At 34.9% G+C, this 12600-nt stretch overlaps 1 protein-coding gene across 1 annotated transcript in view; it reads left to right on the top strand.

Moving 5' to 3' along the window:
- LOC123282499 (ubiquitin carboxyl-terminal hydrolase 25-like) overlaps positions 1-12600 on the top strand; it is a 91895-nt gene that overhangs the window by 59691 nt on the left and 19604 nt on the right. The window contains exon 7 of the mRNA XM_070487755.1: positions 8412-8498. Within this exon, the coding sequence (XP_070343856.1) occupies positions 8412-8498 (87 nt within the window). The remainder of the gene's footprint in view (positions 1-8411; positions 8499-12600) is intronic.

Raw genomic sequence — 12600 nt, 5'->3', positions numbered from 1 at the left:
AAATTAAGGGAAGGATGTAACCAAGATGTGAAATTAGAACTGCTTTTTTTGTGATTAGATTTATTTGTATATAATGGAAAGTGTTATTCATAGAATTATAGTCATTTAAATACTATTTTTAATACAAGGAAGCATTTCATTTGAGGAGGGTATAGATTGGCAGATAATTCTCAATGTATAGGTGAAAATGATGTAAAGAATAAATATTGATGAATCAAGAATAACACATGTTCCTTCTAACTTGGGAAGCCCTTAATGGAATGTTTTTTGAGCCCCTTATTCTAAAATGAAAAATCTTTGTATGCATAGATATCTGTCCTCTTCTCAATTTTAACTAATTTTCTTTTCTTTTTTTTCTTACTCTTTTATGTGATGACTATTGTCATAATTCTTTACCATTCTCAGTTAGACATTAATAATGTTATTAGATTGCAAAACCTTAACAATCTCCTTAATCTATGAATAATAACCCTTTAGGAAAATTAATATTTATGTTTATTTTGCTAATACAGTAGAATTGTAGCTTATTAATTAGTGTTCCTGATGAGTACTTTTTAAATCATTAAGATGTAGGGGCCGGCCCAGTGGCACAATGGTTAAGCGCGCATGTTCTGCTTCTCGGCGGCCCAGGCTTCGCCGGTTTGGATCCCGGGTGCAGACATGGCACCACTTGGCAAAAGCCATGCTGTGGTAGGCGTCCCACATGTAAAGTAGAAGAAGATGGGCATGGATGTCAGCCTTCCTCAGCAAAAAGAGAAGGATTGGCAGTAGTTAGCTCAGGGCTAACCTTCCTCAAAATAAATAAATAAATAAATAATAAAATCATTGGATGTCTATGCCACTTCTTTTTATATTAAAAATATCTCTTCATTTGTAGTTTTCCAAACCTGTATGTATGACAGTGTAAATTTTCATGTGATATTAAAGCAGCTAACTTGGTTATGTAGTTCATTTTCTATAAGGTTAATTGTGTTCTGTAGGATATTAATTTGTAATTTTACCATTTTTTCCACTTCAGTGTAATAAATTTCAACCTTTTCCCCCACTTTTTTTGCTTCTGGCACATGATACCATGCAATTTGAATTCCTTTAGCTTTCTGGATTTATGCCTCACTCTTCAATATACTATGGTAAACACTAGTTAGCATGTAGTATGTATGTATATTTCTTTTCCAAGCTATTGAAATATTAAGGAATACCTGGATTAACCTAAATCTGTAATAATAGCTTTGTTCCTAGCCTTGATTGCACATTAATTATTCACTTACATCCCAACAATATCTAACATTTTCTTTGCTATCTTAGAGTCTCTTCGATCTTCCTGATAGGCTATCTTGCTTTACTTTACTTGCACTATTAGTAAGGGGTTTTACATTTCACTGTCCAATCTAAATTTTATAATTTAGACATCATTTTAAAATATGAAGCTCACTATGAAGGCTGTGATCTGAGTGTTCATGAATATGCTTCGCTGCCTCTATTTGGACAAGTGGATGCTATCTCTGCGCTATTATGGCCAATAAGTGAGGCTCATTGATTAGACGCTTCTCTTAGAAAACTTTAAGAAGAAAGAAAGTACTTGGAAATAATCAATATTTGTTTGTTAGAAGAGGAGTTCTTTATTTTTCCACAGCGTATTGTAAGAGGCCTGTTTGAAATGATAACTAAATTACTAATAATAGGTATGGGGATCATAACCTATCATTTTCATAGGTTAAACTCCTCTCATATCTTAATTCAAATTTGAATCAGTTGTTTATCTATTTCTATCTTAAGTGTTATTTGCTGACCTTAGATTTTGCTTTACATTTCAAATTTTTGGTGTTTTTTGGTAGAGAGCAGAATGAACTAGAAAAATCGCTTGTTTTCAAAATTTGAAGTAATTTTACTAATTTTTAAGTTTTATCTTAGATTAGTGGCTACTTAACTGGTAGCATGGCTTTACCACACTCCTAACATAGGCAAGTATAAGGTTTTCGGAATTACTTATTTTTTCTTTTGGAGAGATTTAGACACCTAGGAGAAGTAACCTCTAACCTTAAAAAATTTGAGTTATAGTGAATTATTAAGATATTGACTTGGGGATTTGGAAAAAAATGTTAAGCGTCAAATTTTGGAAAATTGTGGACGGGAAAAAATTTGTCTGAAGATCACTTCGTGGTTTTTTTTTTTTCCTTACTATAATTATTCTAAGTAGTTTTTTATTTTCATCTCTAGTAATAAAAACTTTTTGTTTTTTCATTTTCTGACATTATTCCTTAATTCCATAGACATAATCTGAGATATAACAGTTTATCATCATAATTGGAACTTCTCACTTATGAAAGAAAAGTTGGGCAGGAAGTCTGTATTAGTGTTGGAAGTGTTTTATTATATTTTCCAAAGTGAGTTGGAGCTTGTTCAAACTGTGACGTAAATGTACTGTAAAGTTTCAATTACAAAATTTCTCAGGGATGGAATTTACTTAGTTGGCAGGACTTGCAGGAAGCAACTGGGATTCTTTTCCTTCTAAGTATATCTACCAATTATAGAAGGTTACTGAGATTATAAACTGCTAACTTTGGAGTAGGTAGTGGGAGTAGGCTACAAAAGGTAGAGCTTTATTGTACTTGTTCTTTTAGCTATTGGGACCGATAATTTGGGAGAAAAGTGGTAGAGTATCAGAAAGGGATTATAAGAGGCAAAGAGAAGATTTTACAGAGAATAGCTTAAATAGTCTTTTGGATGCTAGCAATATTAGCCTGACTGTCTTTAGATTGAGCATCGACCCCTTATCTAGTCAGGACTGTTTTAATCCTGTTCAAATGAATTTTTATGTAAAAAGCACTAAGTGGGGCTACTTTCTCCACTAGGGTATCCGTGAGTGAGGTAGTTATTTAGAGGTATGTATTCTCCTCTCTCTCTAGTTTGGAGTGTAATCCGTAGATTCTCAGGATGATCCTTAGCACCTTTCCTATTTGGATGCTTCTGAGATGCTCAGAAGTAAGGTGCTCATGCTTCTCAGTTTGCCTGGTACAGTCCAGTTTATTCCTCTTGTAGATCCACTAGTGCCTATTAATTAGTCATAAAGCCCTCTTTCATCCTTGGATAATGAAGGATATGGTCACCCTACTCATAAATCATGTAACTACAGGTTGACTAAAATACAAGCATCCTGAGGGCAGAGAACATATCTTCTAGGTTATTGTTCTATACCAGTATACAGTACAGTGTCTGACACATTGGAGGAGCCTTTTAAGTAATTATTGAATGAGTGAGTGAATGAACCAAAAAGGACCATATATTATTTATGGTGGAATTGAAGACTTTAATTGCTTCTATCACCCTAATGCTGTATGGGATTGAAAAGATGTGGCAAGTTTTCAAAAAATCTCAGGATATCATTTAACATGTTTATTCACATTACTTGCTCTTATCTCTTTAATCTTCATCAAAGAACGTAAGTACATAGTTCAAACAGAAAACCAAAACCCCATAGCAATAAAAGGCTTACAGTGAAAAACAACAGTAATCAGCCTCAATCCTCCCTATATCATACTCCTTAAAGGCAACTACAGCCACTTCTAGCTGTTTCTCCTATCTCATTTTTCTAAATGACATGCCTTCCTGCTGAGAAGAATGAGGATTTAGCTCTTTCATTTCAGCTACCTAGAATTGCCTTTCCTTTCATCTCCCAACATAACTTATATTACAAGTTAAAAATAGTCAGTAGTGTTGATGTTTTCTGTGACTTTACATATTACACTGATTTACTACGACTACCCCTTTGAAATCTTTTGTTTTCCTGGAATTGTCAATTGCCATTATTTTTCCTTTCTGTTTTCTATATACTTGTTCTTAAAACTTTCTATATGCTCCAACATCTCTGTTATGGTCTTATCAATAATATGTTTTATTTGCTCGAACATATTAGATCCATTTTTAGGGGGGTTGGGGGAGTACTTTCCCACAGAAGATTGCCCTGCCTCAAATCCAGACTGGATTGTGATTCTTTTTGTTTTAAGCACTGTTGCTGGCTTTCCAGAAGCAGGTCTAGAGAAAGGGGATCCGGGAAGGGTCGATTGGGGCTCAGTTGGCGAGTTTTTACTTAATCCTCCTGTTTGTAGCCCAGAATCTCATGCCCTCTCCTACCATGGCACACACTGCGACTGATTTTCCTGAACCTCAGTCACTTAAGTTCAGTTATATCCAAAGACTAAACTTTCTGTATGCCACGCACGGAGGGAGTAGTTGTCTGATCTTCTGGGTCTGGGAAGGACAGAGGGACTTAATTGCTCTGTATCCAGACTTTCATCTTGTAATCAGGCCATCTACGTTTAGTCCCTACCTTACCTTGAAACTTACGTGGTACCATTTCATTTTTTTTTTAAATCTACCAAGGAGAATTTATCTTGCTTCTCCTTGGTATCCTCCATTACAGACAGTTGATGTCTTCCTTTGCTCTCTTGTCATTATTCTTTTTGTTTTCCACAAATTGTTTGAATTCTCATCTCTCATAGCTCTCTGCTGTTAGCAGGAGTTTAGGCAAAGTCCATTTCGGCAAGTGCTCTTCAGAATTCACATTTTAGCTTTAGACTGAATGAAAGGATACTTGTTTTCAGTGTGCATCAATCATAAACACAATTTAGGCAGTAGTGATATTTACCCTTTCCCACCCCTTTTGGAGGAATATGTTGACCACTACTATTATGACTGTGATTTAGAGTACAGAGTGTTTTGGACTTAAAAAAGTTAATCTCTATGATTTGTGTGATGGTCACAAGTTCTACTTCGGGTGATAAGTTGTTAGGTTGTTCTAGACCAGCTTCTTGATGATATTTTCCTGGACTGCAAAACAAAACAAAACGAAAACAAAAACAGCTTTTTGAAGACATCGCATAACCCTAAACCAGTGAGTAATTTTGAGGCTAAGCTTTGAGAAAACAAGAGGTTCAGAGAGTAAGCTTCACATTTTGGGCTGATTTTATTCTCGAGGCAATTCCAGAAATAGATGCTGAATGGCTGGGAAACTAAGAAAAGTTTTGCACAGATTTAGAGCCCTAGTAAACACCTCAGACTTTCAGTTAGAATTATAAAGGGCTGGAACCTAGGATTAACTGAGACCCGAAAATAAAGCGTGCTTTATGGTTTCTGAATTCCACCTTCATCTCAGAATTGATTGGATGAAATTGATCTTGGATTGCAAATGGCCTCACTCTTGCTTTCTGCCAGAAGCAAATGTAAATTCTTTTGGAAGATAATATCATCATTGAATTTTCTCCAGTTTGTCGTGTATAATGTCTAGCACTCACATCAGCTGTAATCAGTCATATCAGCAAATAAGATGTGTCTAAAAATTAATAGAAAATAATGGGCAATAGAAATATGCCTACAGGAAAACCTGAAAATTGAATTGATATAATAACTATTAATATGCTCAAGGAATTAAAAACCAGAATGAGGATTTTTTTCTTGATTTTTTTTTTTTATTTTATTGAGGTCTAACTGGCTTTTAACATTGTGTAAATTTCCGGTTTTCCATTATTATATTTCAGTTTTTGTATAGATTGCATTCTGCTCACCACCAATAGTCTAGTTTTTATCCATCACCATTCACATGTGCCCCTTTACCCATTTTGCCTGCCCCCTATCCGCTTTTCCTCTGGTAACTGCTAATCTGTTCTCCTTATCTATGTGTGTGTTTGTTTCAGATTGAGAATTTTGATAGAAAACTAAAAACTATTAAAAAAATAAAAATTTTAGAACTGAAAAATATAACAAAGTCACAAAATCAATGGATGAATTATAGCAGCATATTAGAAACAGCTGAAGAGAGAATTAGTCAGCTAGACAGTTGGTCTGAAGAACATTTTCAGATTAAAGCCATGAAATGCAGATAAGAGCATATAAGAGATTTTGAACATGGTGAATAGTACTAACATAGTGTATTTGTGGTTCAAGGGAGAGTAAAAAGAGAATAGGGCAAAAGTAATATTTGAAGAAATGACTGAGAGTGTTCAAAACCTAATGAAAGAGATTGAGCTACAGATTCAGGAAGGAATAGGAATCAAGTAGTATGGACATAAAGAATACTGTGACAAGGCATATCATAATAAAACGGAAAAAACTATAGACAAAGAGAAAATCCTAAAAGTAGCCAGTTGGAAAAGATATATATCACCTCCATGAAGGAGCAAAAATAAATCTAACAGCTGACTTCCCAACAGAAATGCGATCTTTAAAGTGCTGGAAATACTAACTGGCCATATAGAATTCTAGAACTAGCAAAAATATACAAAAATGAAGTAAGAACAATTTTGATTTTAGCAGATGGTGAAATAATTCACCACCAGCAGACCTACACCAGATGAAATTCTACTGGGTATTCAGGAAGCAGGAAAATGTTCTCCAGCGGGAACTCAGAGCACAGAAATAGGACTGGGATTCTCCTCATTTGTCCATATTCTCTTTCCAATTTAAATTCCTCATAAGAACAGCCCATACGTTGCCCCCCTTACTTATATCTCATTTCTTCAGTACTTATTACTGCTGTTCTTCTCCCATTCTACTGAAAAGATGGTTTTCTAATTGACAAATCCAAAGGTTGTTTTTCCTGCCCTTACTTTACTGGAATGTGGCAACCTTTGAGAGTAATGCTCATCTTGTCCTTCTTAAAATTTGCCGGTATTCTTTGATGTGCTTCAGAATCTTCTGTGGTACTTTGTGTCTTTGCTGAGAGGCCCCTGGCACAGGTTCCTTTTAAAGCTCCACTGTTATTCTGATACACAGCTATATGTGAAAGCCCTTGGTTTCTCTACTCCTTTTTCTTCTGTGATCTCATACTCTCCATTTCCCTTACTATTCTTATTTTGTGTTTCTCATCATTCCTCTGGCTTTTAAATGATTCTTTTTCCCTAGGATTCTGAGCTTGGTCTACTATTATTGTATTCACATTTTTTCTGATTTATAATGTCTATACTCATTGTTTTAACTTGTAATCACAAGATTGTGATCAGGGCAGAGACTTAATATATTTTATTCTCTTTTGCCTGTCTTCCTTGTGTCTGGCCATGTAGTGAGTGCTCCATAAATATTTGCTAAATGAATAAATAAATGAATTATCTCATGTTCATATTGTTGCATTAAGAAATACTTCCAGATCACAAGATAACCAAAATATTTTCCTACAGTTCCTGTTATCAGCTTTATGGTTTTACCTTTCATATTTAGGCCTTTAATCCACATCTATATCTATATATCTATATCTGACTCTATTTCTTATATATACTAGGCCAATTTTCCAAACACCCACCTACTAAACAAAACTTTGTTTTTATTTGTAGTGCCACCTTTATCTATGTGTTAGTCAAGTTGGCTAACCCATCTTTACTAAGATTTAATACATCATTGCCTCCTGTCCAGTGATTTTCAAACTTTATCAACTGTGATTCTCAGAAAGGAAGACAGTCTACGTTGTAAAACACTTTACATGTACACATGTATATAAAATCTATACAAGAAAAATTTTACAAACAGTATCCTGTGGTGAATTTACAGTGTATGATATGTTCTGATGTTTTCCATTGCATTTTACTTCATGTTTTAAACATGTTCATCGTGATAACATTAATGGATTATAAGTTATAGTTTAAAAAACAGCTCCAGGAAACCTTCCCACGGACGTCTTTCATATGCTCTCGTTATGCTCTGTATGATCTGAATTAGAGTATCTTGGAATCATATTTCTATTGTTATAATTATATGTGTGTCTCCTTCTAGGTTGTGTGTCTCCTTGAGCACAGAGATAATATGTAATTTCTTTGCTCTGCTATCACTGAGCATCTGATTTATTTATTTATAAATAAATTTGTTTATTTTAAATGAATTAGAATTATTTACAAAATAAATTATTTATCATTATATTATAACAGATAATATAATAAATAATATAATAATATATTATAATATAATATACAATATATTATTATTAAATAAATTTAAATTATTATAAGTTTATTTGTGCTATATCCTTGTAGAATTGATACGTCTAGATAACTCATAGTGAACATAACGTGTCTGAAAAGTTGTAGACTTTACATTTGTTTATCTTCTATTTTGAGGAAACTGTTAAGCACGTAGTAATATAAGGAAAGCTTTAGTAATATAATATGGTGTGGGGTTTTATTTTTGCATTGTCCATGTATACTTTTCTGCTTTGCAACACAATAAATATTGTTAATGATCAAGAATAGTATGTTAAGGTATAAGAAATTTGACTTTTTCTTGGGGAGAAAATAGTCTTATGCTAATTGCATCTGTTCTGTGTATAAGCAGTATAATTGTCAAAAACAAATCTCTAAGACCCGTCATATTTTTATGGTTTTGTTAATAGAATTTTCCCTTAGTTATCTTAAATTGTTGTTCTTTTTCAGTCATTATTCAATCTTTTGGACTTTAGACGATTAGTCCTGAATTATAAGCCTCCATCACATGCTCAAGATTTACCCCGAAACCAAAAGGTAAAATACAAAAAGATTTTTAAGCAGAGCATGTATGATATGGTCTTCCTGTATTATCTGTGCTTGTTTTAGGAGCACTTGCCCCGTCAAGTGTGAAACAGTGTCAAACTTGAAGGTCAACCCATTAATCTCACTTTAGTAATTGCTTTTTTCCTTCCTTTTGAGTTGTCAAATTTCAGTAAACTTTATAGGTTACAATTTACACTTCAAGGTCTTTCCTCAATTGTCTGCTGAAAACTTATGTAGAAATCAAAAAGTTTTTCTATTGTTTCTGTAGATAAGCCCTTGAGAAGATTAGTTTTGCACTGGCTGTCTTTGCAGTACAAATGTATAACTTATATTTTGTAAGTTAATGTTGTTAGGCAATATAATGTGAGAGCTCAGACACAGGGCCAGATTGTCTAGGTTCTGGCTGTGAAGCTAGAGCAAGTTACGTGATCTGTCTTTGTTCAGTTTGCTTATCTGAAAAGTGTAAGTAACAACAGCAGTTATTTTATAGAGTTACTGTGAGAATCAGATGAGATAAAACACATAAAGGGCATAGAAGGGCCTGGTACATAGTAAGTACCAGATGTCAACTCTTGTCTGTTATTATATTGTTTATATTAGCTTTTAAAAAGATAAGACTTGATTTGCATGCAGAAATTCATACTTAGTGGAAAAAAATTGCTTATGGAGATAGTATGCTTGAGTATAGGGCTTTTCTGGTCTTGTCATTAAAGAATTTGTAGCCCTGTAGGGAACTAGTCTCAAAGATATAGAAGTTAAAATTTTAGGTTTCAGTAAAGTCTTGAACTTTGTGTGACCTATTGTTAGTAGTAATGATACATTATTAAACTATAGTTTTCTTTTACTGTATAATTTTGAAAACTACTTTTACTGTAAACATAGGAAACATTTATAATACAAGCCAGTGGGAATATAATTTGATTTATAACTAGCTTTTTAAGCTATAATCGTTGGGCTATAAAATGTCAGGCTGATAAACAAGCCGTTTTTTGTTTTTTTGTTTTTTTGTTTTTTTTTTTTAAGATTTTATTTTTTTTCCTTTTTCTCCCCAAAGCCCCCCGGTACATAGTTGTATATTCTTTGTTGTGAGTCCTTCTAGTTGTGGCATGTGGGACGCTGCCTCAGCGTGGTTTGATGAGCAGTGCCATGTCCGCGCCCAGGATTCGAACCAACGAAACACTGGGCCGCCTGCAGCGGAGCGCGCAAACTTAACCACTCGGCCACGGGGCCAGCCCCTAAACAAGCCGTTTTTAAAAGGGAACTCAGATCACCTGACAACCCCTCATACCTCCAGAGAAATTAAGAAAAACTCGTTCAATCATTACAGTTTGTACATGAAACTTTTTGAACCTCTTGCTTCCTGTTATTGCAGTTTGTTATTATCGGTGGTTCTTTCTTTTTCATGTCTCAGTTGAATTATATTTATAATTTATGTGACATTATTTAGAATTATTACTTCTGGTTAGGTATTCATATGTATATTGACCTTTTTTTTATGTTCCGGGATTTTAGGGCTTTACAGAGTTTTAATTTCTCAGTTGTAGCAGATTTTTGGCAAACTGAATCCTCAGTATATATAAAGGATAATATCTCACTTGCAAGTGGGATTTTTGTAGGACTGCAAGATTGGTTTAGTGTTTAGAGTTCAGTGTAATTCACCGTTTTAACAGACTGAAGAGAAAAAACCATATGATTATCTCAGTAGATGAAGAAAAAAGGATTTGACAAAAGCTAGCATCTATTCATGACAAAATCTCTCAGAAGCTAGGAATAGCAAGAAACTTTCTTATCCTGATAAAAGCTCATTTATGACAAATCTACAACTTATATAATATTTAATGTTGGAAAGGCTGAATGCTTTTCTCCAAAGGTCAGGAGCAAGCAAGGATGTCGGCCCTCACTACTTCTATTAAGCATTAGACTGGAGTTCTCAACCAGTTTTATACAGCAAGAAAAAGAAATAACATGCATGTTGGAAAGGAAGACAGAAAGCTGTCTTCTTATGTATATGACTTGACTGTCTATCTACAACATCCTAAGTACTCTCCACGTACAAAAAGATGCTAGAACCAAGAAATGAATTCAGCAATGTTATATGATACAAGGCAAACACACAAAGATCAGTTGTATTTCTAAATACCAGCCGCACACAATTGGAAATTTAAATTAAAAAAATACTTATATACAATAGCATAAAATATGGAATATTAGGGCTAAAGTGGACAAAAGATATATATGAAAACAGCAAGATATTGTTGAGAGAGGTTAAAGAAATAAAGTGATATATTATGTTCATGGATCAGGGGATTCAATATTGTTAAGACATGAATTGTCCTCAATTCAATCTATAGATTCAATGCAATCCCAGTCATAATCACAGCAGGCTTTTTTATCGGAATTGACATACTGATTCTAAAATTTATATCGAAAATCAAAGGATATAGAATAGCCATAGCAATTTAAAAAAGAAAGACAATGTTGGAAGAATTAATTCTCAGGCTACAGTGATCAAGACACTCTGTTATTGGTGAAAAGATAGCCATATAGCTCAATAGAACAGAATAAAGAGTCCTGAAATAGACCTACATGTACAGGGTGAATTGATTTGAGTCAAAGTTGCCAAAACAATTCAATGGGCAAAGGGAAAATCTTTTAAACTAATGGTGTCATAGGCAGAAAAATAATTCTCAACTCTTACAGGACACTATATATGGGAAAAGAAATTCATAATAGGGTATAAACCCAAAAGGAAGAAAACCATAGGAATTCTTAAAGAAAACACAAGAGAAAATTTTAGTGTCCTGAGTTAAGAAAAGATTTCTTAAGTAGGACATTAAGAAGGCACAAATCATAAAAGAAAAAAGTGATAAAATGGACTTCATCAAAATTAAAAACTTTTAATCTTTGAAAAATTCATACAAAATAAAAAGAGAAGCCACAGACTGGGAGAAAATATTCTCAAAACATGTATCAGATAGAGAGGGTCGGAGCAAAATGGCGGGGTGAGCTGACCCGGGATTCTCTCCCCTCCAAAATACAACAAAAGATTGGAAGAACTGAATTTCAGAGAATAAACATAATGCCAGCTCGTTAGAGACCTACACTACCTAGAAGGCGGAGATCATAACCTTGCTTACACCCTGGGAGGCGCTGGAACGGTAGGAGAGAACATCGCTCCTTCCCCTAGAGTCTGCGATGCTGCGTCGCGGGTCGGGCAGGTGCAGGGGAGGGGCCGCGTGACCAGGGGATCATCCAGGACTCCTGCCGCTGATTCAGTGGAGACCCGCTGATGGGGGGGAAAGCTTCCGTCCGTGGGGACCGTATAAATCAAGGGCCTTGGGAGACCAGAGAACAGAACTGATCTGAACCCAGACCAGCACGTAACAGCCACTCCCCCCCAGCAAAGCCAGTGGGCGCAGCCATCTTGCCCCAAGGCGGAGAGCTAACGCCACTCCCGACCCCCATTTAGTGGCGACAGGCTGTAACTGCAACTGAATTCTACCACCATGAGAAAAAACCGCTCCTCTACCATCCAGCAATTTATAAAAGCCCCAGACCAGAAGGAAAACAATAAAAACACAGAATTAAGTCCTGAGGACTTGGAATTAGGTAAACTAAATGATAATGAATTCAGAGCAGCTATAATCAAAAAACTCAATGAGGTAGAGAGAAAGATAGAGAAACAAGCCGAGTTCTGGAGTTACTTCACAAAAGAGATTGAAATCATAAAGAAGAATCAAACAGAATTACTTGAGATGAAAAACACAATGGACCAGATAAAACAGAATACGGATTTCCTGAATGCCCGTGTAGGCAACCTAGAGGAGCAAATCAGCATAATCGAGGACAGACAGGCTGAATGGCGCCAGACAGAGGAAGAAAGAGAACTAAGAATTAAAAAAAATGAGGAAAATCTCCGAGAGATAATGGATTCAATGAGGAGTAAGAACATAAGGATCATAGGAATTCCCGAGAATAGGGAAAAGGAAAATGGAGCAGAAAGTGTGCTTAACGAAATTATTGAAGAGAACTTCCCAAATCTAGGGATCAACGGGGAAATGTGTGTAGAGGAGGGTTTTAGATCTCCTAGATT

The sequence above is a fragment of the Equus asinus genome, chromosome 17 (assembly GCF_041296235.1).
Source record: "Equus asinus isolate D_3611 breed Donkey chromosome 17, EquAss-T2T_v2, whole genome shotgun sequence".
NCBI lineage: Eukaryota > Metazoa > Chordata > Mammalia > Perissodactyla > Equidae > Equus > Equus asinus.
The sequence above is the reverse complement of the archived record's forward strand: the minus strand, read 5'-3'. Positions and strand labels throughout refer to the sequence as shown.